The sequence below is a fragment of the Cricetulus griseus genome, chromosome 5 (assembly GCF_003668045.3).
Source record: "Cricetulus griseus strain 17A/GY chromosome 5, alternate assembly CriGri-PICRH-1.0, whole genome shotgun sequence".
In the NCBI taxonomy this organism is placed as follows: domain Eukaryota; kingdom Metazoa; phylum Chordata; class Mammalia; order Rodentia; family Cricetidae; genus Cricetulus; species Cricetulus griseus.
Window position 1 is genome coordinate 126,892,440 of NC_048598.1, and position 24,666 is coordinate 126,917,105.

A 24,666-nucleotide genomic window follows, 5' to 3' on the forward strand; every position below is an offset into this window, starting at 1 on the left:
TCCTGTCTGTGTGGTCTGGTGTCGGGTCCTGTAGTATAGACACATGCCACATTGCTTCATGTAAAAGCCCTTACTAATGCATGTCGCTTCCTGCTGGAGTTACGATCGGGAGTGAACTAAGCACCCTTGCCCTGTCTGAATAGTGCATCCCACAGGGCAGCACCCTGTGGGCCCCAATCTAGTCTTTCCCTTCCTGTGTGTGTACATGCAATGATTGAGCTGCCAAACCATCACCGCAATGCCACTGCTGTCCCTCACCTCTGCATGTTAGAGCACATTCTGGTAAAAACCAGTCCCTCCCCACAGGTAAGTGTGAAGCCAGACCAAAGACAAGGTATCAGAAGGAGCAGGACTTGAAGTCAGAGTGCCTGGGGTCTGGTCTTTGGTTCTGTTGGAACATTCTGTGTGGGTTTGGAGCCCTCCCCCTCCAAGCCTCTTGCCGTATAAAGGTCCTTTGTAGGGTTGCAGAGTGTCTACATTCCCATGTGTCAGCGATGTAGCCTTTCAAGAGAGGGGTTGAAGGAGATGGCTCTCCTGTTTCCTGCCATCTGCTCCTGAGACCCCACAAGATATTGTGAGGCCAGGAGGGGGAAGAAGAGGTCACGGGCTAGGACATTTGCCCTTGGCCCTGTTTGAGGGGGCCTAGTAGCTTCTTTGTGTGTCTACCCAGAGTGTAATGCATGAAAAAATTCTGGCAGGGGGCAGGCACCCTTCTCCTCAGAAAGGCCCGGGGGCCGGCCTGAGTGTTCCAGGCATTGCTCCCTCAGACTCCCAGTGTGGTGGTGTTTGTGGGAAGGACATTTTTCTCCTAGGAGGGAGGAAGGTGGTCTGTTGTGGTGTTAAAGAGGGTATAAGCTTCCCCAGGCTCTTTCTACACACTGCTGCTGCACTGCCCCTCCAGGGCTACCGTAATGACATGAGTGACACTCCTTAAAGACATGGATGTTCTCAGGGGCTGAAACAGTGTCCTCTGTTTGGAACCAACATCCCCTTCCTGCCTCCAGGTCCCCAGGCTAGACCCAGTGTGCAGTGCAGGGGGGAGCCTGGAAATGAAGACCACTCCAGAGAGTGGCATTATGGGTGCTATTCATGGTCAGGCTTCAGCAGGCTATCAGAGAAGAATCTTACTGGAGGGCAGTTCACGGATACTGCTTTTAAGTGTGACCTCCCAAGATTGGGGACACAGCTGACTTCCCTGGGGACTAAGGCTGAGCATCACAGTAGAGCTGATGGGGTGATCTGAAGCTCTCTGATCCTTGTCTCTTCCTTCCGTTGTTTCAGAGGCTTTGGGAAATAGCCAGCACTTGTGAATGAGAGGGGCCGTACCCCAGGGACTTGCTGGAGACTGGGATCAGGGTCCACAACCACCTTTGTGCAAAGGCTGCTAGCTCCAGCCACTGTTGCCCCCAGCAGCAACCTCCCCATCAGCCCAGAGCTTTAATCAGCAGCCACCAGTGAGGCTCTGACATTGGTGGATGCTCCGGGTGTGGAACAGCAGCTGTGTTTCTTCTTGCCTGAACAGCCTTCCGAGTGCTCGCCCCTCCCAACCCCCAAACAGCGGCTTTTTCAGACATTTTGCAGCGAATGCAAATCCTGTTTGTTCCAAATGGGCAGTCTCAGCCTAGAACAAACGTCAGCTTTGCCCCAAACTTGGGTGTGTTTCTGTCTCCCCAGGATGCCTGAGTCAGCGTGGCAAGGGCGTGTCTGCCTGCAGTCTGGCACTGTGCTCTGGCTCCCTGGAGAAACCTGCTCTCCTGGACATTTACCCACAGCTGGGTGTTCCCAGATTTCTCTTTGCTATGCCAGATGCCAATGCCTGGTCCCTCTGCTGCAAAATCTCCCCCAAATTCCTTGTTCAAGATATGTGTCCCAGTGTCCCAGACACTAAGACTCAGAATGAGACTGGGTTAACATTTGGTAACGCCTCAGGAGTAGGTAAGAAACTGGCTGCTTGAATACTAGTGCCTTTGTTAGTGCTGAGATTCACATCACTAAGAAATCTAGCAGCCACCAGTCTCTAATATTAACACAGGTAACAGGCCTGGTGAAGACCACCCTTGAAGAAGCCTCCCACTTCTCTGGTGGCAGTGAGCCAGGTCTCCTTCTGTGTCCAATGGCAGCCTGCAAACAGCCTTCCCACTTCCTTTTGCTCTGTACCATATTCCCTCCACCTTGCCGGAGCTCCCCAATAGCTAGACAGCTGGCCCCAGGGGTATAGTATTCAGCCACTCTGCTCCCAAACCCCACTTCTGGGAGCCCCACTCCATCTCTTGGCCTCACTTCCATGGGGCTGCTTGCTAACTGCCCCAGCTTGCCTTTTCTTCCACACGCTTGTACTTCCTGTTCAGCACAGCCTCTACTTTCTCCTGTGGGGTAGCTGTCTCTGTCTATCCCAAGTTTCCATCTGGCTGCTTTCAACTCAGCAAATCGATTCTCTGTCTTCTCTTGCAAACAGCTGTCTTCAAACAGCCTTTACAACTGTCTAGACAACTCTTCTCCCCCCAGAGCCCAGGAGACAAGACATCAGACACTGGGGAGAGTAAATATCCTTAAACAGGCGCCTCCGCTCACCCTGCCATCACCTGGCACTGTTTGGTTGCCTAAGGCATCTAGCGGTGAGTCTAGCAAAAACCCTGTTTCCAGCCCCTGCCAGTGTAGCCTGGATGTGGTCACACCACCTTAACAAATTGGCCACATAAAAGCTGGGCACATCTCACGTAGACTAGGAACCCCATCAGGTGGCATTTTCTTCAGGAGTCACAGTATTATACACACATGTAAACACACCTGGTCATAGTATTGTACACACACATAAGCACTCCTGATCATAGTATTGTATATGTGTAAACACACCTGGACTGAGTAGAGAGAGCATTGTGTTCGGAGCCAGGCAGACCTGTATCTTCCACCTTCCATTGTTAGATATGCAGCTGTGGGGAGGTTTCCCCTTAACTCCTGGCTCTCCACATCTGTGAGGCAGAGGCTGTAAGGCTGGCAAGAGAGAGTGTATGTGGAGAAGCTACCACTTAGCACAGGGTCAACTAGGTTCTGTCATCCTGACCCCAGCCCTTCATCTTTTAAAAGAACTGTCCCTCATATGGACTGTAACATTACCAAGGCCTTAGACACCAACCAGCCTGGAGGCCTCTATCCCTGAGATGCCATCTACATATGTTCCAGTCTCCAGTCATGGAGCTTATGCCACACTGTTAATGTTGAGCAATGTGTTCTGAGGTTCATCCTTGCGCCCTGGTTCTCACTCACATTAACTTTACAGAGAAAACTCTGTCAGAAGGGGTTTCTTTGCTTATGGGTACATCTTAATTCACTGAGCATCTACAGAACTTTGGGAAGACTCTGTGTTCCTGAACCAGGATATTTTGGCCTGTGGAATTAATGGTCTGTGTGCATTCCCTCACACCACCTGCTGGCTGACCCTGGAAATGCATCTTCAAGTCAGTTCCCCAGAAGAAATTTAACCCATTCTTCTCTTTCCCACTTCTCAACATCTGTGGGAAAGATCCCCACTCCTCTGTCTACTTCCTGACCCAGCCAAGCTTCCTGGCAAGGCAGTGTGCTTAAAAGCCAAACTTATGTGACTTTCTTGACTTTGCAAAGCTCTGTCAAGATTCCAAGATTCAGGTGACTATTCCCCTGGCATCAGGAGCCTGGGGCCTCTCCTTGTTTGGCTTCAATCCCATGAGGTCTTTTCTTCCCATAATGTCCCTTGACCAGCAGAGCATGCCTTTCTCTGACATGATCCCAGCAGGTGATTCGCTGATCTTCCACATCAGGGAACCGAACCAGGCTCCGCTGCAGATGGTACCTCCTTATATTGTAGGCCCACCCTACCCACTCACCCCCACTTGGGTTCTTTTCTATTTATTTATTTATTTATTTATTTATTTATTTATTTATTTATTTATTGGTTTTTCGAGACAGGGTTTCTCTGTGTAGCTTTGGAGCCTATCCTGGCACTCGCTCTCGAGACCAGGCTGGCCTCGAACTCACAGAGATCTGCTTGCCTCTGCCTCTGCCTCCCGAGTGCTGGGATTAAAGGCGTGCACCACCAACGCCCAGCCCCACTTGGGTTCTAGACACTTTCACCATCTCTCAGCCTGCCACCCAGAATTTCTTCCAGAAAACTCAAGCATTCTCCTCCAGGCTGTCTCGAGCTCCTCTGGGTGATGCCCTCTGATGGACACCCCTCAGTGATGCAGAAACTGAGTTTTCCTGATAATCATGACCTGCTGGCTTATGCTGAGAGGTCGCCAGGGGCTCTGATGGCTTCCTCTATCTGTGCCTATGCAGAATCTGCCTGTCCTTAACATGTGCACTTCTGCTGGGTGCAAAGCAACTGAGCCACACCCAGCGTCTCCTTCTCCAGACACTTTCTACCAGGATCCTCTGCCTGATGGCACAGTGGCTCTCCCCCAGTCCACTGCATGCATCCAGGGAGAACAAGAGAAATGCCACCTCTTCCTGTCTCTTTCTTAGTTTATTTACCTTGGGACCTGGGCAAGATTGGCCCTTCCGTCCCAGCCATCTACCAACCTGACCTCTGGTCCCACTATTGGATGGGGTCATCGTCCAGCTGTTTGCTGGGAAATCCTTGATGTATCCCTCCAGGCTACAAAGAGGCAGTAACTCATTCAGCAACACTGAAGGCCTCCAATTCATTCATAGCAGGTCTGGAGCTGGGCCCAGGCAGCCTAGGGAATGGGTGGGTCTCTGGTCAGCCACTTGGCTCCTTTGGTTCCCTGGCCACCTGCATGCCTAGGCCTAGCCTGGGGTCCTGTGCTGCCTACGTTTCAAATGTGCAAAGCCTTTTTTTTTTTTTTTTTTTTTTTTTTTTTCGAGACAGGGTTTCTCTGTGTAGCTTTGGAGCCTATCCTGGCACTCGTGCTGGAGACCAGGCTGGCTTCGAACTCACAGAGATCCACCTGCCTCTGCCTCCCGAGTGCTGGGATTAAAGGCGTGCACGTTGCAAAGCCTTTTTTCAGGCAGAGAAGCAATATTGTGAACCATTGCCCTGACTTCATTAACAAGCTGTTTGGCCTGAGATCCTCCCTGGACTATCTGGAACCCAGTTTTCTGGTCTCTGGTAGGACTGGCTGATTCAGTCATTTCCCGAGATCTCTTCTCAGCCTCCAAAGGTTTTAAGAATGTCTTCTTGCCTCCCCTGGGGGCTCCATCTGCCCCTGCCACCTCCAACTTTCTCCAGTGGGACTTGCTTTCCTAATAAGGACTTCATTGGGGACTCTACCTACATTCCCCTCCTCCTTCCTGAGGCACAGTTGCAAGTAAAAGGCCCCAGGGGAATTCCTAATCTCTTATGATTTCTGAAGTAAAGACTTCTATAGCCATGCTCATGCTTCAGGCATACCACATGCAGGACTGACATTAAGCTAGGAGGCAGCCCCTTTGAACTGCCTTGTGAACTTTCTCTGCTATCTTGTGAACTTTCTCTGTGGGTCAGAACCCCAGGAATAGATTTCTAAGCACTCACTTTGCTTCTGACCATGGAGATAAAAGGCTAAGTAAAGGTGTCCCTCAGAGTTGTGAGATCTTTGTAAAACTCCTAATGTGAATTCCCAGGCCCTCCCACCAAGGAACATTGTTGACCTCAGCCCTGTCTACTGACTTCTGCCCTTTGCCTTCGAAGGAGGCACCTTCTCCTCACCTTCATCTACAAGCTCCATGAGCTTCTGGATGAATCTGAGCTGCCCTAAAGGGCTTTTCCTGTTCACCAGTGCCCCTCCCTGTTCCTGTCTGGAGTCTTGGCATATTCCACCTGAAAACAGTAGAGGAAGTAGCAGGTAAAGCCTTGCCTGCCAGCATGCAGCTAAGATCGGGGAGTCAGCTGGGGGCATCCTGAGACTCCCATACTTGAGGCAAAGGAGCATTTGAGATGGTCTCTCACTGACTACACAGCCACTGGCCACAACAGCTCAGCGGAGCCGAGAGATGGGTCTGGAAGGGTTAGGATCATAACAGCCAACATTTGCAGTTACTGTCTTACTCTGAAGGTCTTCACATCACCCATAAAGTGGACCCAAGCACCATCCTACAAGCAGACAGTATCAGGAAGGCTTAGTGACTTGCTGGCTCCTCTCCTGTTCCTTAGATGGATTCCCAGGGACAGACTCCAGTCTATCTGGCCCAGCTGTAGGCTCTGGGAACTAGCAAGGGTGCGGGTATACAGGGGGAGTGGTTTGATGGGGGAAAGGGTAGGCTACTATGGAAGGGATATTCTTTTCCTTCTCCCCATCCTCTCCCCTACTCCTCCAGAAGTTGGCCAAACTTCCTTGGGAGCTGAAGAGAGGGAAAGTCCCCAGAGCCTCTCCATCCTCTCCACCCACTCCTGGATCCAACTTCTTTCTAGCCCGTCTTCTTCCTCAGTGTGTCTCCTGGGTCCAGGAGGGAACTGAGGACTCCCAAAGCCAAAGCCCTCCACTCCACCCTCATTTTTGGTTCCTCCTTCTCAGGTCTTGACTTTTGTGTGGGGTTGGAGGAAGGATGCACTAAAATCCACGCCAAAAGCAAGACCAGAGAAGAAATCTTTGCATATACTGGAAACCCCCGTGTTTCAAAGCTAACTTGTAACCCAGCCAAGTATGGGAACACCCTGTTCCAGCGTTGGCTAGTCTCTGCCTAGGATGCAGCGGGAGGAAGTCAGGCCTAGCTGAATCTACCTAGGTTTTCAAAGGCTAGTTTCTGCAGAGAGGGCAGAGGCTGGGAGAGAGCCAGCCCAATGTAGCTTGTTACAGGCTGGTGACTTTTCTCCCTGCACCTGTGTGACATCTTCTCCCAGACATCGGCCCCTCCTGGGTTATCTGCAGGAGAGACACAGACAAGGAAATGTGAGATATTGGGCTCACACTTTCATCCTCTGGACCGAGCCCCCTATCCAGGAGGATAAGAAAGCCCCACTAGACTTGAGTCTGGGGCTGAGAGGTAGGCCATGAAAAGAGGTTTCCCTTTCTGTGTTGATGATTGCTTCCAGAACTTTCTATCCAAGGCAGAAGGTAGGCTGCACTGAGGCCATAGGACTCCAAACCAAAGCTTCAGGTCCCATCCCTGCCACTCCTGCTCTCCTCCTCACTTGAAAGTAACAAGGCAGGCATTTCAGGGCCTTCGGAACCTTAGGGCCAGTGCAGGCTAATGGCACATGTTCTAAGATACGAATTCTTCAGCATGCATAGAGAATAGTGGCCTGGACACAAGCCTCAAGGGATTCTAACAAAGGAAAGGAAGCAGAATAAAATGCAGGCCAGCTCAGTCTGGAGTATATGCTTCTAATTACTTTACATACTCATTAGCCATATGCTTCCAGCCAGGTTTCCCTTTCTTTGAATGAAATCTTACGGGACCCCTACTTAACAGCTTGTTTATTGAGCAGTACTAATACGATGGGCAGACACACACACACACACACACACACACACACACACACACACACACAGAGAGAGAGAGAGAGAGAGAGAGAGAGAGAGAGAGAGAGAGAGAACTGCTCCTGTCTTCTCACCACTGCCTTTGAACTTCCCCAACTTGGCATTCCACAACACCACCTCAGGCAAAGCCCAGACATTGCAGCTGTTGAAAATACCCAGTTTTTAGCTTACAGCTTCAGTCTTATGTCCACTGTGGTACCCATGCTCTCCACCTTCGGCTTCAGGACAGGGAAAGGCTATGCTCCCAATGAAAAGCACATGGCCTGTTCTTTCCTAACTCCTCCCTGGTCCTCTCCAATGTTCTTCTGAGCCTTCAGTCAGTTGCTGGTGCAGGAAGGACAGCAGATTCCAGAGAGGTCCCTTTACTGCTTAGGTAACTCAGGTCCTCTAGGGCAGCATGTCTATGGCCTTGGCTCCTCAGACTTCCCCATATATGCCTGCTGGGGACACCTCATCCTGAGGTTAGTGGCAGTCAATACCATGGGACAATGCACTAGCCCCATGGCCCAAGTGACCCATTTAGAAGACACTTCTGTTGGCCTTGCCTCACTTGACAATGGAAGGCTAGCTGCCCCCACATTCTGCTGCCTCAAGGACAAAGGCAGGCCAAGGAGGCCTTGTATGAGATACCCAGCTAGGAAACAGGATGCCCCTTCTCTTTTCATTGGCACCTGATAACTACAGCAGGAGGTTGCTTCCTTCCCTTGACTTGGTCTGCAGGGACCCCACACAGAGGTAAACACCACAGCATTTCCACAAGACAAGCAACCAGTGATGGCAAGGGACTCTTGCCCTATCTAACAAGTTCCCACTAGGTGACAGGAGAGGACTTGCTAGACAGGAGAGACTCTGTTTTATAATAAGGTGAAGGGATCACTTCTCAGCTGTTGAGTTAAGATCCAATGTAGTACAAGATGAGGGAGACTTGGGACTTTGGTTATAATGTAAAGGTTTCAGAAGAGTACCCACTCAACACTCTCATCCAGGTGTGTCTGCACAGCAGCCCTTTCTACAGACCAAGTATTTCCACAGCCCTACAGTGTCTTCAAGTTGGAAATATCTGGAGGAAGCAGGGTTGGGGCCTGGAGCAGGCCTTAGAGAGCTTGGCCACAGCTCTGAAACCCACTCAGACCCCTCTGTCTCCTCTAACAACCCTTTTTTGCCAATTAAGATGGAGATGGGGTTGCTCCATTGTGAGGTCGGGGGAAATGGAGCCAGAGACCAGGGAAATGAGTAGGTACCCATTGCCAAGTGTTGTAGGAGAGTCAGAGTGGGCCCAGAAGCTTGTGGTAGAAGAGAAGTAGGCTCAGGTAGAAAATGCCAAAGAAAAGCCACCCCTGGCCTGAACCCTCATGAAGGCATGCTCCTCTCTTGTGCCCCTGAGCAGGGGGAAGAAAGAGGGACATGGCCTGAGGACCTGCAGCCACCACCCCTGCCAGAACACCACAAGGATGAGCAGGAGAAATCTGTTGGGGATGAAAGGCCTGCCACAGAGCCCCTCTTTAAGGTCCTGGACACGCCCCTGAGTGAGGGTGATGAGCCCACGACGCTGCCAGCCCAGCGGGACCTCGGGCACACTGTGCAGATGGAGGGCTACCTGGGCAGAAAGCACGACCTAGAGGGGCCCAACAAGAAGGCCTCTAACAGGTGTGTTGGGGGAGGCCACTGGGGAGGCTGAGCAACTCCAGGGGTCACTCCACCAGCAGAGCTTTGATGACATAGGTGTACGCTGGGGGAGCGTCCCTGAACCTTTGACTGTCTCTGTGTATTGCTTGGCACGATAGAAAACGGCTATCTTGATTTTGGTTCTGAGTGCAAATATTGTGACTTCATCAAAGATTACCCAAATCCCCTGTTAGCTTCCCCATAGGTAAAATGGAAAGAGAATGGATGGTGACAACAGCAGGCCTTTTCAGAATGCATGCTGTGCCTGGCACAGAGCATGCCTATGGTGAGCACTGCCCACAGGGGTGGACAACAGGAAGTCTTGGTGCTGACAATATGGTCTTGACCAAGCCTCACTTGTACCCATCTGGATTTCACTTTCCTTGCTGTAATATGGGAGATGATTAGGGGACATTAATGACCTAGATGCCTGCTAAGGGTCCCTCCAGTGCTATTGCAAAGATGGCATCTTTTCAAGCCACAGAGCTAGTCATGTTCTGCCCCTGCCTGGGGGCCTGGTCCTTTTTAGCAGCATTACAGGGTCTGAGCCAGCCCCTGTGGCAGAAGAGATGGTGGATGCAGGTGGAGAGCACCAAAGACAAGGAAACGGGTCAGCACCAGGAGATGGAAGCCAGTGTTTTCTCCAGAGCCCCAAGGGGCTCAACAAAGCTATTTCACATTTGAAAAAGGAACAACCATGTGGGGACTCAGCCACCCTGAAGAGATTCACTGTGAAGTCCATGGGAAAGGGGAAACTAATGTTTATTGGGTGCCTCCTGTATGCTTGACATTCTAGTAGGACTGGTCAGATCTTTACATCTGCAGTTTCCATTTTCCAGATGGGGAAATAGACTTAACCCCAGAGAGCTTAAGTCACCTGCTCAAGGCAGGACTGTCACTTCTTAGCCATGGCCTTACTGTAGGTGAAGGTCCCTGAGCTCAGTAAGAGAACAGGGCTTTGTAAAATGGGCTCTGCAACCACTTAATTCAAATCAAGTTTTCTCTTTGGCCAGATGGTACTTCTTCCCTCTCTGCCCACCTTGCTCCCCACCTGCCTTCAGAAGACAGACAGACAAGGGGAGGAGGACCAGACACAGGAGAAGCTGAGTGCTTCTCCCTGGTCCATACCATAAAAATGCAGCATCGTACTCCATTCAGTAGACGAGCTTGGCCAAGCCTTCGGGAATCTCTGGAGCTCCATGTTCTCCAAACACAAACATGGAGACAAGCCTAGACTTGCAGAAATCTGGTGTTTGAGGGTTTTTTGTTTGTATCTTTTTTTTCTTAAATAATAGGACAGAATCATACGTGCTTCTAACTACCAAATTCAAGACCAGTCTAGGCTACATACTTGAGATCCTGGCTCTAAAAACAACCACAAACAACAGAAAAGGGCTAAGGCATTATACTGAGTACATCATATATAGTCAAAACAAAAAGACTTGTTTACTTCTGCTCACTGATGTATCAAATATGCAAAGAATAAAGGAATAGTTTAAAATTCTGCTTCAAGAAATGATCAAAATCAGCCAGGCGGTGGTGGCACACGTCTTTAATCCCAGCACTCAGGAGGCAGAGGCAGAGGATCTCTGTGAGTTCCAGGACAGCCTCCAAAGCCACAGAGAAACCCTGTCTCGAAAAACCACAAAAAAAAAAAAGAAAGAAAAAGAAAAGAAAGAAATGATCAAAATCATAGCATTTACCTAGTATGTGGAGAACCCTGGGTTTAGTCCCAGCACTGTAAAAATTAAATAACTAAACAAACAGCGGCTAGGGATGTAACTTTTTTTTTTAAAGATTTTATTTATTTATTATGTCTACAGTGCTCTGTCTGCATGCCAGAAGAGGGCACCAGGTCTCATTACAGATGGTTGTGAGCCACCATGTGGTTTCTGGGAATTGAACTCAGAACCTCTGAAAGAGCAGCAATCAGTGCTCTTAACCTCTGAGCCATGTCTCCAGCCCAGGATGTAACTCTTAAGTAAAGCATTTGTCTAGCATGTTCAGGGCCCTGAGTTCTAACTCCAACATCAAAAAAAAAAAAAAAAAGGGGGGGGGACCTTGGAGAGATGGCTAGCAGTTAAGAACTCAAGATTATTTCCTAGCACCTGCATCAGGTGGCTCACAACCACCTGTAACTCCACTCCAGGGAATCTGATGCCCTCTTCTGGCCTCCAAGGGCACCTGCACCCATGAACACAGCACACTCAGTCATGCAAACATACACAGAAGTGGCACTTTGTCTTTAAGGCAAAGGCAGTGTGTCTTTCTGGGTTCAAGGTAAGCCAGGTCTACATAGTGAGTTCTAGGCCAGCCAGGACTGCAGAGTAAGATCCTGTCTCAAAAAAAACAAAAAGAACTGGGTGGTGGTGGCACATACCTTTAGTCCCAGCACTCTGGAGGCAGAGGCAGGCAAATCTGAGGACAACCTGGTCTTCAAAGAGAGTTCCAGGACAGTCTCCAAAACCTACAGAGAAACCCTGTCTTGAAAAATAAAAAAAAAAAAAGAAAAGAAAGAAAAAAATTTAAATCTTAAAAAAACCAAACAAACTAGAATTATTAGCAAAAAATACTTGTGCATAGGAATGTTCAGAGCTGAGAATGGCGCTGAAGCTCAATGGTAGAGCACTTGCTAGCATTTGCCTGTGGCCCTGGGTTCAACCCCTAATACCACCAAAAAGGAAAGCAATTGCCCATTGTGATAAAGGAACATTTTCAGTAAATGTAGTTTCTTAGGCTTAAAAATAGAAAAGGAAATATTTATCACATTACTATTAAATTGTAGATAAGCTTTCCACTATTGTAAGATCCAGCAATAATAGGATACCATATAGCTATGCAAAATTATTTTAAAATAATATTGAGATTATAAAGAAATACCCATGGCATAGTGTTATGCTTAAAAGCCTAATATAAAATTGAATATGGAAGTCTGGGCATGTAGCTCAGTGATAGATGTTCAGGGCCTGGGCTCAATTCCCAGAGGGGTGGGGGAGGAGAGAGAGAGATGAGAGAGGAAGGGAGGGAGAGAGGGAGGGAGGGACAGAGAGAGAACAATATACAATATAATCTAATTTTAGTTATCTCTGGGAGTTGAAAAATGTGAACAGAACAAAGACTAGGTAGACACACAATATGAACAATAGTTACCTTCTGGTAGTGAAATTACATGCAGATGGTTTCTAATTTCCCCTAGTTTTTAAACAACAGAATGTTACTATTTATCCAGTCCCCCACCCCTACCCCAACATGGTGCAATACAAACAAGCTGCAAGACTATAGGAGCTGGTTGTGAGCCACTGTATCAGGACCACAGGTAACATACCTGTCTACATTGTTGCAGGTCCTGGAACAACCTGTACTGTGTGCTCAGGAACAGCCAGCTGACCTTCTACAAGGATGCTAAAAACCTGGCCCTGGGGGTACCCTATCACGGAGAGGAGCCCCTGGCCCTGAGGCATGCTATCTGTGAGATCGCTGCCAACTATAAGAAGAGGAAGCATGTATTTAAGCTGAGGTGAGCTTTGCCGCCCAGCATCTGTGCCTGAGCCGAATGCCTTTTGAATCTTTATGCTGATGGCTTGATTGGGCATTAATGGCCAAGTAGACCCACTGTAGCCCAGCTCCAAGTTGGTGCTATTCCTTGGATATTTTTTAAATTAAAAGATTCATGGTCTAGAGGGGCATGGGCACCTTACACAGAGGCTGTAAGATGGCGGACATCTCTATGCCCAGGCAAAGACTTCCAGGTATAGTACCACGACACAAAACCTTTTGTCTTCCTAGGTTAAGCAATGGCAGTGAGTGGCTCTTCCATGGCAAGGATGAGGTAAGTACAGGTGGTCTAACTCTGATGAGGCTTCCAATGGGGTGGGTGGAAACAGAGCAATCAGAAACACACCCATCCCTTCCTGGCCCTAGGAGGGCTGTGTACCTCTAGACTCCCTGACATTTCCACCCCACAGGAGGAGATGCTGTGGTGGCTACAGGGCATGAGCACTGCCATCAACGAGTCTCAGAGCATCCGTGTCAAGGCACAGAGCCTGCCTCTGCCTTCCCTTGCTGGTCCTGATGCCAGCCTCGGCAAGAAGGATAAGGAGAAGAGGTTTAGCTTCTTTCCCAAAAAGAAGTAGCAGCTGGAGGCCCCTGTGGGTGGGGCCAGTCAGGCAGCACTGCAGTGTGCATCCGGGACACGCAAGGACCAGGAGCCCATGGCCTTGACCTCTGCAGTGGTCAGTCCTCCTCCTGCCTGCCACCCACTGCCTGCAGCCTGCCTGCTCAAGTTGCTGGGCCAGCCCCAGGGCCCACACTGCACTGCAATAGCTGCCTTGCCTGCCTGGCCTCCCTGGCCTTCCCAATGCCTGCCAACAGCCTTCCAACTCCCCCACCCCATGCGGCTGGCTGGGCTCCAGGGACAGGAGATCCAGCTCCTTTGGGGCTAGAAACGGTTCTGGGTTCTGTAAGGCATATACTCTCCTCTTCCTGTCCCCAACAAGCTGGGAAGCCTGGTGGGGTTCCTCCAGCACTGCCCACTACCACAGCAACTGCCCCTAGGAGTCACCGACCACTATCAGCCAGGAAAAGGAAAAGGGATATTGCAATGGCTGCTCTGGCCCTTAAGGGGCAGGAGGAAGGGCCGTCAGAGCTCAGCTCTGGGCAAGGGGTTGGTGGGGTACCAAGGGGACAATAAGGGGTGTCAAACTTTGAGTACTGCCAGCTGGGCTCCCTCAGAAATGTGACTCTCTCCTCAGGGCTAGTATGTCCCTTTTTTTCCTTCTCACACCCCCAAGAGTTTTGGTTGAGTCCTGAGTGAATGAGCCGCCTTCCTCCCCATGGCACCTTCTGCCCCTCCTAGCATCAGGAGAGTATTAGGAGCAGAAGCCCTTACACTACTCCTTTGGAAACCCTGGCTAGAGCCTATTAGGGCTCAGGCCTCTGCCACAGGAGGGACAGACATGTCCCAACACTGCTTAAAGCTTGGCCTCTGTACTGTGGCTTTTCCCACTCCCACTTGCAACCAAACCAGCAGTATGTGGCCAGGGCTGGTACCAGATACAGCTGAATATCCAGGTCCTGCAGTAAAGTATCTCAAAGCTAAATGCCCATTGTGCCACCCACCCCCGCCCCTGCAGCTGGTACCAGGCCAGTGGCTGGACATAGAGCTGTTTATTACCTAGGGGTGACAAATGCAGGCATGTGACACAACCCTGGAACACAGGGATGGATGTTGGGGACATAGTCATAAAGGTGTGACCCCTTTTGATTGGCACTTGCAGGCCTAGTCTTAGATTCTGGGAGTCACATGGTAAAGAGATCACCAAGCATCTACTACCCCTCTCCAAGCATAAAAAGGGGGTCTGCGGCATATCCCTAGGGAGTGCTTTCCATGCCTATTAAGAACAGGACCCCTGGTCCTGAAGACTTTCTCTGCCATGCAACTGGAAGCAATGTGGCAGCTGGAGATAGGTGAAGTTGAGGCAACAGGCCTTTTCACCTAGGAGACCATCTGTGTCCCCAGGGCTCACAGCCAGTTTCTATTGCCTTCCCCATGGGTAAGGCTCAATGGTAGGCATCCAGTTACTAGGTCTCCCCAGAATCCCTCATTGTTGACCAGAGACCAGTTGTGTCTTGTGACCCCTAACATGTGAGTATGAGTGCAACTCCAGTAGATGACAACCATCGAAGGGAAGACCTTGGCCATCCGGGCCTGACTTCCTCATCTCCACAGCATCTTTACGGCCTCGGTGTATAGGACCCTCTAGCCCTCTCCTTCTATGGGGAGCAGAATCAGCACCATGCACCAGCCTCTTTTCACAGCTGGAGAAACCAAAGCAGTAGACAGGGAGGCATCTGCACCCCTGATTAAAAAAAAAAAAAAAAAAAAAAAAAAAGCCATGGTGCACTGGAAGGCATGTCTATGTCTGGGACAGGAAGTAGGCTCCTTACAGAAGTATTAGTGGCAAACAGTTCCCTCAGGCAGTTTCCCTGGTCTAGTCTTTGGGGGCAAGAGGGGGAGTGGGGGAGACCAAGGGACGGAGGTCTACATTTCCCCTCTACATGTAGCCACGTAGTACCTGAAGTGAGAAGTTTCCAGTAATCCCACAAAGCCAAGAAAGAGAAGGCTCCAATGGGAGAGCTAGCATTTCATCCCAAAGGATTACACGGGCTAGTAAGCTGCACGTGACCTACCATCACAAATAGCCCCCCACAGTGCTCACCCACGTCACCCAGGCCCCAAGGCAGGTGGCCAACTTTGGGGGAGCTCTGCACTCTAGGGTTTGGCTCTCCTGGTGCCCTGATGCGGCTGATTTTTCTCCTGGTGTTTTCTACTTTGTGGTCTTCCTTGACAGTACTCCCAAACTGGGTTAACATAGCTCCAGTCCACACCAGCATAACAGGCTTCCTCCCCAGGGCAGTTGGAGGAGGCTCTCTGGGCACGGTCAGGCAGTTCTCTCCTTCCCTGTCCCTTTGTCCTGAGCCTAGGCAGACAGGCTGAGGAGGAACAGAGGGTCCTGGGACCCTCCCACCCCACTTCCACTGGTACTAACATAAGTCTGTGTAGACACCACCCTACCCCCAACCTCTCCTTCCTGCCTACTGGAGGGCAACAGGTGCCCTGGATCTCCTTCCTCCCTCAGCAAGAGGAGGCAGATTCAGAGAGAAAGAGGCCGGCAGGTCACATGGCTTGGTCCCTTGGACAAGCAAGCTCAGGGAGGACACAAGAGGAGGTGACTGTAGAGGAATGCAACCCTGTTGGGCACAGATCATGCCATCTGGGGCTGGTCCTGGGGCTGGCTGGGTCTTGTCCTCCACCCGCTCAAATGTACTTCCACAACCAGAGGAATCCCATTTACTAGTTTTTCTAATAAATCAATAATACTCTGTGTTTGTTTCTGTGTCTTGGTTGTACTAGTCTCATGCTGCTTTGAACTGGACTTCAGAGGGCAGGTACCATGGAAAACAGAGGGACAGCTAGACTTTGGTTTGTTTCTGAAGAGTATGATGGGGTGACCCTGTTGGTATCCAGGGCCTAGACGTATTCTGAGAACCTGAGGAAGCTTGCTCATTCATGAATACAATCAAAGTCGTTAACTTCAGGGTGCAGGAGCTTGATCCCTAATCTGTCCTGGGATCCATTTTCAAGGTTGTTTGGCTTGTGTGGGGCACAGGACTGCCAGGTTTCAGAGGCCCCTCAGGTAATTCTAATAGGTGCTGTAAAAGCAATTGTCCCTGTCCAACATTCCCAGGCACACCTGGATAGGCGGTATGAGGATCATTCAAAGTACATTAACTACAACTGCCCAGGCCCCACGCCTGGATGTCATCATTGAGCGTGAGAAACTGACTCATCCGACCTTCAATCCATAGATGAGGAAAGTACAGAGCTGGGTGACTGGGCTAGCTGACAGCAAGGCTGGGACAAGACTTTTGAGTCACCTATCCAGTACTTTTATGGCTGCTACCAGGTGTCATTCATATCCTGGGATTGGCCTGCTCAGAACCAGGAGCTGTCTTCTCAGTGACAGTGAAAGTGGCCACCGAAGGCTCAGGGCAACTGATAGGACATGGGCTAATGCAATCCCACTCTGCTGCTCATGCCTAGGGGACTACCACTTACCTGATAGTGGGGGACTTGACGGACCCATGTTCAGATTCAATCCATCCTCCTAGGTTGGAAGATCCTCAGGTCTTAATTCTGCAGACTTGCAGACACGCTCGAGAGACTGACCTATCAATCACCAGGGCCCTATAGTCTCCACTGGCCCCACACAGAACAAACCAGAGTAAGGCTAAACTTCCATGGAGAAAAGAGCCCACTCTGGTTTGTTCTGTCTGGGGCCAGAAATGGGGCATTCCCGGCCCTCTGCAGCCAGACACTTCTGTGGATGCTGAGGAAGCAGTGTGCACCCTAACAGAATGCATGTGCATTCTGACAACACTGCAAACCACTGTAAGACATGCCTAAGTCTCAGCCTTAGGATCCCTGCTCCTGGGAGCTGGAGCGTGAGAGATGAGGAAAAGGCTTTGGGCACTAGAAACGCCAGTTTATCTGAGGTGTTCCGCTTGCCTCTGGCTGCTCCAGTGTTTATAGGATAACTTTGTCCTTGGGAGAAGAGCTAAAGGCTCACATGTGGCATTCCCATCCAAGGCAGGACATGTCTACACAAGTAGACATGGCAGAGAACAAAGTTCCCATCTCACATTCTGTACCCCACCAGACATGGGTAACCGTCCCATGTCCCTTGACCCATGAATCCTCCCCACAGTTGTCCCCAGTAAGGAGACCACACACAGGTTGGTTGGATGGTCAGCAGTGGTTATTGTGCCATTGACAAATAATGAAATGTGTGTACATCACCAACAACCACAGGGCCAGCAAGAAAACCTTCGAGAGTACCTGAACAAAGTCTGTTACATTCTTCACAGGACTTGCACACATGCGCACATGCACACACACACACACACGCACGCACGCACGCACGCACGCACGCACGCACACACACCACAGGATTGAAAGCAATAAATTATTGGCCTCATTCCTGCCTAGGCCCTAAGAAAAGGCAGGTGAAGAGCAAAGCCTGCCTGGGCTGCTTCCTAGCTCTGCCCTTGGGTCCTCAGCCAGGCAACGGCAAGCCAGTAAGGGAAGCGAGGACAGTGCTTGCTCTCCCTGGGCAGAGTAAGCTTAAATAAAATATTTGGTTTCTTATCAGAGAAGTATTTACAAGGTAAGTGGCTCATCTGGGCCTAAGGAAAGTTATCAGGACCTCCCTGAGGAGGTGAGGGTGTGCCAGCACAGATAGCAGGTACGTTCACACAGGTACCCCAAACCACTTTTCCAGAAGAATGGAGGAACAGCCTTAGTGAGCCACGCCAGTCCACATCCTAGCTGTTCTCTCCTTGAAGAGTCAGTCAACCCACAGAGTTCAAGGCCTGGAATTTCTCCCTCAGGTTTCTCACTCTACCCTGCTTGCTTGTGTCAGCTGGGTCCCTGGGACCTTCTTCCTTGGGCTGGTGGTACTCTGCACACTCCTGAAAACCTTGGCCCCGTCCCTTCAAAACCACTGGGGAACTTGGTTCCTTCCCACTGCCCTCCTCCAGCCCCACAGTGGAGATAGGATGGGGCCCCTTCTCCATGACAATCACTCGATGGTTGTTCTCCAGGGTAAGGTCTGCGGTGATATACAGAGATTCACCTCCATTCAGGCTGCTTTGAGGAGGAGGGTGAGAAGGTGGAGGGTGGGATGCCTCCCCACCTTGCTGGGGCCTCTTAGTGTTCATGCTGCAGCAGAGGCCCACCTTGCCAGACACAGGAGGCTCTACTATGTTCTCAGGCAAGGAGCGGCTCCGGTTGACCAGCAGGCCACGTGGCCAGTTGCTCTCGGCTTGGGCAGCCTTGTCATGGGACGTATATTTGGAGCAGAGCTCTCGGACATCAGGCCAGTTGAAGGTCTCAGTGTCGAAGGGGCTGAGAGGGCTCCGAGTAGAAGGCTGAGACCCGGGGGAGGTGGTTCTTGGGCTGAGCGCGGAAGGGCTGAGGGAGACACGGCGTGGGGAGGTCTCCGCAGCAGAGGAAAATTTGGAGGTGCCCTGATCTTGAGCCATCAGCTGCTCATAGCTGAGGAGTGACAGCACAGGCTTTCTCCTGGCTGGGGAGAGAGAGAAAACAAGTGAACCATGTGAACCACTGTGAAGGAAGATGGAACTAGGAAGGGAGAGATGGGAACCATCTTCAGATGCATGTGGGGACCAGAGTGCACAGGAAGAAATCCCATTTTACCCCCTGCTCTCACCTTGGTATGGAATGAGCCCCTGGCCATTTCTCCAAGCTCTCTCTGCTCAACTAGAAGTGCTGGGGAAGGGGAGGGGGCAGGCTGAGGCTTCAATCAGGAGTGCAGGATGGGCCTCAGAGTGCAAAACTGTGTACCACATGGTGCCTTGGGTCCAGCCCTCTCATGGCATGGCCTCTTTAGAGGCTATCCCAGCCCCCAAGCACTGGATTCTAGTTGGTTTTTCTACCCCTAAGCGTCCTATCCCCATCATACCTTTGCCCCCTAACAGCTCTACAGCTTCCTCTTCTGGCAGGCCGGAGATGGTGGGGATCTGCTCATCCTGGTCAGGAGTTGCTTTATCCCACTGCAGAGGTGGCCTAGCTGTCTTGATGTTCTTAATTCGGAGGCTGTACTGGCGGGCCAGCTGGTAGACCTTGTTCTTGACACGCTCGCTCATATGGCTGTCCATCACATGGGAGAGCTGTACAATACGGGGATGCAGTGGGGTAACCAGCTCCCCCTGGGCCCCGCTGCTCAGCTCTTTCACCAGCTCTTTCAGCTCCTGGGCCAGGTGGGCTGGGTTGGGCTGCTCGGGGGGAGAGGAACTTTCCGGAGAAGCCACGGCAAACTCCTCAGTGATGGCCCCCAGCTCATGTTCCTCCAAAATGAACAGTGGCTCTTGTAGCTCAAAGCCATTGGCCTGGCTCTGGCCAGGCCCTGTCTGAGGACTTCTCTCAGAAGACTCCATTCTCTCCCATATCTTCACAATTTCTGAAGATGGGCGGAACTCAGCATCTGTGACAGGAGCTGGGTCCCCTGTGCCTGACTGGCTGGGTCCTGGGAGGTCAAACAAGGCCCACGAGGCTGGCCGAGAACTTCCCGGCCTCTTGTACCCAAGTGGAGCTGCTGGCTCCATATCTGGCTTGGGAAGGCTGTTGAACCTGGACACAGAGCTTCGTACTAATCCTTTAGGGATATAGGAGAGGCTCTCCCGCCGACGGATGCTGAAGCCTGCATCGTGGTGCTCTGCATTTTCATAGTAGTTCTTGATTTTGTCCAGCAACTGCCGGTCTCGGGTGGACAGTGCTGATTCCTTTTTCTTGCAGGAAGATCCTGGTTCCGCGAGGCAGCCTGAGTCCGAATTTGTAGATTCTGTCCCATTGACAGAAGGGCCATTGTCTGTGACCATGTCTGCACTGATGACCACTTCTGGGGTGGGTGGGTTGCTGAGAGAGTCCCCAGTGCTGCCCCATCGAGCTAGGCCCTTCTCACTGCCCTCCAGGCTGAGCACACTGCTGCTCCGGCTGATAAGTCGTGGTGTCCCAAGGCCACTGGACTTGCCATCCTCCATTGCCAGGCTGCTCCGCCGAGAGAAGCTACTGGCAAACCGCTCAGCAATGACACTGGCCTGGTCCAGCACTGAGGGTGGCAGAAGGCTGTCGGACTCCTGGGTAGTTCCCATTCCCTCCTCTTCCTCCTCCTCCTCACTACTCAGGGCCTTAAGGTCCTCAGGGCCCACAGGTTCCACAAAGTCCACTACATCAACTGGGCTGTCCACCCCCAGCAGCCCCTTGGGGGCATGAAGCTGTGTTTCCAGAACTTCTGGAGATTCTGAGTCTGAAGGCATCTCTTCAGTGCTGGGAACTTCCAAGGCAGTAAAGGCCTCCTGATCGGCCCCAAGCTCAGGATCTGTCTCAACCTGGGATGCAACAGAGAACAGATTAGGGGCAGGGGTGGCGCTCCTTCATGCCGCTTGGGGGACAAGATGGCACAGCCTGTTCTCAGGCCAGGTAGGGGTTCTGCAGCTTAGGACAATCAGAACAAGCAGGGCTCAAAAGCAGAACAACAGACCCATTTATTTCTTTAGTTACCCTGCAGCTACATGATAGGCCTGTGTCCTCACACCCAAGGAAAACACTAGAAAAGAAGGGTGGTAGCATCTCTCAGTGGCAGCCTACATGGGAACTACAGGTACAGTGTGGAGACATAGACAACATAGCCAGACACTAATCCATTTTCCCAGGGGCCCCACACATAGCCAAGAAGTATCTTAGGGATTCCACTGCCTGATGTCAGGGCAGCTTGGGATTCTACTATTCAAACCCAGGCAGGCCTGAGCCAATTATAAATGGATAACCCAACTTCCCCAAGGAACCATAGATTCCCTGGGGTCAGGGGCCAGATGGCAGTTCAACTGTGTGCTAGATCACTATCGGAGGTGAGCTCAATCCCCAGACCTCACAGTGGAAAGAGAGACCTGACTAGCAAGTTGTGTTCACTGACCTCCACATGGGCACACCGGCACTTACAGCACTCATACTTGTAAAACTCTCTCACTCTCTCACTCACACTCCCCCGCCCCCCCTTCTCCGAATTAAAACTAAGGGTGAGGACAAGGAATTTGGCTTCTGCCAGCCAACCTGCCTTAGCACCTGTGAGCCCAGCCTTGCTGCATATGCCCAACAGATGGGCAAGGAGAAGGCAAACAGAAGTCCCTCCTGACCACCTGGTCATTGGAACTGCTGCTGGCACAGGCAGCTTCCCAGAGCAGCCCTCTGGGAGAAAATCAGTACAGGCACAAAATTTGGAAGCACCCAACCCAACTCCATAATCTGCAGAGCCACACCCATGATCTAGACCTGTGTTACCCACCACAGTAGCCACTGAGATGAAGCCACCCCAAACTAAGACCTGGTGGGAGGGTAAGATACATCCAGATTTTGAAGGCTTTGTATAAAACACAAAATGTATCAGTAATTTTACTTCGGCTCTAAGACATTTAATTTCACTCCCCCCCCCCCTTTCTTTTGAGACAGGTTCTCATAGAGCCCACTATAGCCTCATACTGGCTATGTATCTTAGGCTGGCCTTAAAACGTCAAATCCTATTGCCTCTGCTTCCAGAGTACTAAGATTAGATACCATCCTGCCCAACTTCTTTGTCTTTCTTAACATGGTTACTAGGAAATGTAGTGGGCTAGTGGCATAATGGAAACACGAATAACTAGATTCTAGACAACTTAAGTTACACATAGGGCCCACCACAACATTCTAGCATTCCTAGACAGTAAAACCGTCATGGTCTGAGTCTTTAGTGGTAGTCCAGAAAAGTCATGAAAGAACTCGCTGTCCACTGTGAGAGCATGAACAAGTAAAGTCTTTAGGAAGAGACTACATCACAAGGACTCCATACTCAGGCCTCATAAAAGAGGCTAACGGAAGCTTCCTTGCTGTGCGGACACAGCAAGGATGTGGCTGAAGCAGAGAGGGAACTCTCATCAGACAGTGAACCGGCCGACGGTGCCTTGATCTTGGACTTGGCAGCCTCACTGCTCTGAGCGACACATTTCCGTTGTTTATCTGCACTTGGTCTATGATATGTTGTTACAGCAGCTTAAGTGGGCAACTCTTTTTCTATCAAGGATTATCTAGGTTCTCAGCTCTGTCCTAGCTGAGGTTCAACCTGGGGTCTAGTTCACGACCTTGTCTCCTTTTAACTTTGAGAAAGCAAAGGAGTTAGGTCCACTGCCCCCTCAGACATTGCCTGGAGTGCAGCCTGTCCAGCAGCCTCTCCAAGCCTCTTTTCCTTCTGGAGCAGCTGTGGGGCACTGAGCAAGAGGTACCCAATGGTAGATACAGTCTACCCCTTTGCCCAGGTGGACACAGGCATGCCTTATGTCCCATACAGGCAGCCTGTCTGAAGGGGCCCAGTGAAGGTCACCTTTGTTTAATTCATAGGAACAGGCTGACTGTTTGCCAAATCACACACCCTAGACTGGCCAGACCTCTGGAAGGGGCAAGGGCCAGGAAGTGGAGCGTCCCTCTACTAAAAACCTCTGCCTGGATATCTGGACTCCAGGTTCCCTGAACTATCTCCCTCTCATCTGCTGGATGCTCACCTCTGGCAGGGAAGAAACAGACTCAAAGCTCATGCGTTTCTCTGCACTAGTTGGAGACCGGTCGCTGGGCCTTCTGCAGCTTTTAGAGCCTTCAGATTCCCTGTGTCTCTTTCCCTGCAGCAAGCAGAAATCAGTTGACAACTGAGAACTGGTCCCTTCTGCATTCCACTCCAACATGGAGAGTGCCTCCCATACCCCCGCAGAGGTACAGGAAGTACCTGAGAGCCAGTCCTATGCCCAAGCAATTCCAAACAACCTGAACTGCCAGGCCAGGGGCCACAGAAATCCTTGCAAAGTGTGCAGTTTTAGAAAAGCCCAGCCCACCTTTTTCTTCCAGATGTAGTGAGGTGACCTTCTCACTTAATGGATGCTAAGCTTTCCCCTCCCCCTCCCCTGTTAGTCCTGCTCAGTGGGTACCCAGTCCTAGAACAGTACATGCCAGGGACTCACCAGGGCGTGACAGTGAGTGAGTTAAGAAGACTCACAGCTGGAGGGAAAGGAATGGGATGGGGTGGGGAGGGTACAGGAAGGGACTCTCAGGACATGCACATGCCAGGCAACATGCAAAGAAGAAGGGAGATCAAAGAGACACCTCACCATAGCACCCCGGGAGAAAAGTAAAGCGTTGGCTCGATAGTGCCAGCAGTGGAGGGCAGCCAGCAGGGAGCTGGCAAAGTCTGCTACCTGCTCCGCCACTGCCAGACTCTCCTCCTCCTCCTCCTCCTCTTCCTCCTCTGAGCCTGGGAGCTCTGGCCCAGGCTCCTTCTCACTGCCTTCATGCCCTGCCAGGTCTTCCAGGGAGACTGGGAAGGTCTGCTGCTGCTGTTCCTCCTTTGCTATTGCCTCCTCTTCCTCAAGCTCCTCCCGGGCAGCCCCCTCAGCCTCTGGCTGAAGGTCCCGTGCACGGGGCAGCTGCCCAAAGTCCAGGAGGGCCCCAGCACTGCCTGCATGCTGTTCAGAGCACAAAGAGCCCCCTGTGACCAGCCTTTGTGGGCAACCTCCCTCCTGTAGGTGGCCAGAAATGGCTTCATAGAAAAATCTACTCTGGCTGGGCAGTGATGGAGCGCCTTTAATCCCAGCACTTGGGAAGCAGAGGCAAGCGGATCTCTGTGAGTTTGAGGCCAGCCCAGTCTACAGAGCAAGTTCCAGGGCAGCTAAGGCTACACAGAGGAAACCCTGTCTCAAAAAGAAAAGTAAAAAACAAAACAAAACAAAAAAAAGTATCCCTAGACGCCCAATCCTGGCCTCCTCTAGAGGGGGGCATTTTATGTGGGGTGAGATCTAGTTGGGAAAAAGGTTCCAAAGACACCTATATATCCCAAGAGGGGAAAATATAGGGGACACAGGCCAAGCAAGCATCACAGGGTGCTGCTGTAGGAAGATGATGTGAGAGGGTCCTGGGCTGTGCCACCCACACTCCCTCTTTCCGGCCTCTCCCTGGGCCTGAGCCCCTGCACTCACCTTCATTCCTGCTGCTCTGGCTGCTGACACCAACACAGGGTCCAAGCATGTGGTGGAACAAGCACGGAGGAGAACACCAGTAAGTAGGAGAAAGAACCTCCTTTGAGAGACCAGAGTCCCTGGGAAAGCCTCACAGGGGCTCCTACACTCCCGAACCCCGAACCTAGTCCTGGCTTTCAAAGGAATGGCTGCAGCTCAGGAGCTCAGCACACAGCAGTGCAGGTCTGTGCAAGCTGCTGGGCTCCCACTGCAGCAGAAGGAAGATAGGGCACCGTGTACGGGCAGGGGAGGCGAGGCTAGCTCGCTCTCTGCAGACACCAGGGGGGAAGAGCTGAAGTCATATTCCCTCTAGCTTGTGCTCCATAATCCCTAACCAGGTTACCGCCTGCTTTCACCCTCCCACCCCAACTAGGGATCC

General features: G+C 51.2%; 2 protein-coding genes across 15 annotated transcripts in view; one reads left to right on the forward strand and one right to left on the reverse strand.

The window, feature by feature from the left end:
- The window catches only part of Sptb (spectrin beta, erythrocytic), a 70,283-nt gene extending 57,031 nt beyond the window's left edge, over nt 1–13,252 (forward strand). The window contains exons 32-35 of the mRNA XM_035445724.1: nt 8,842–9,101; nt 12,463–12,636; nt 12,906–12,948; nt 13,085–13,252. Coding sequence (XP_035301615.1) covers nt 8,842–9,101; nt 12,463–12,636; nt 12,906–12,948; nt 13,085–13,252 — 645 coding nt within the window. The remainder of the gene's footprint in view (nt 1–8,841; nt 9,102–12,462; nt 12,637–12,905; nt 12,949–13,084) is intronic.
- A 4,163-nt stretch (nt 13,253–17,415) lies between these two features.
- The window catches only part of Plekhg3 (pleckstrin homology and RhoGEF domain containing G3), a 42,766-nt gene continuing 35,515 nt past the window's right edge, over nt 17,416–24,666 (reverse strand). For 3 of the 14 annotated variants that reach the window (XM_027418310.2, XM_035445213.1, XM_027418309.2), the window contains 5 exons: nt 24,249–24,271; nt 23,385–23,738; nt 22,788–22,901; nt 19,163–20,588; nt 17,416–18,766 (listed from right to left, as the gene is read on the reverse strand). In XM_027418310.2, the coding sequence (XP_027274111.1) occupies nt 18,030–18,766; nt 19,163–20,588; nt 22,788–22,901; nt 23,385–23,738; nt 24,249–24,271 (2,654 nt within the window). In that variant the 3' untranslated portion in view covers nt 17,416–18,029. The remainder of the gene's footprint in view (nt 18,767–19,162; nt 20,589–22,787; nt 22,902–23,384; nt 23,739–24,248; nt 24,272–24,666) is intronic. The other 11 variants (XM_027418314.2, XM_035445210.1, XM_027418317.2 and 8 more) reach the window with 7 other exon arrangements.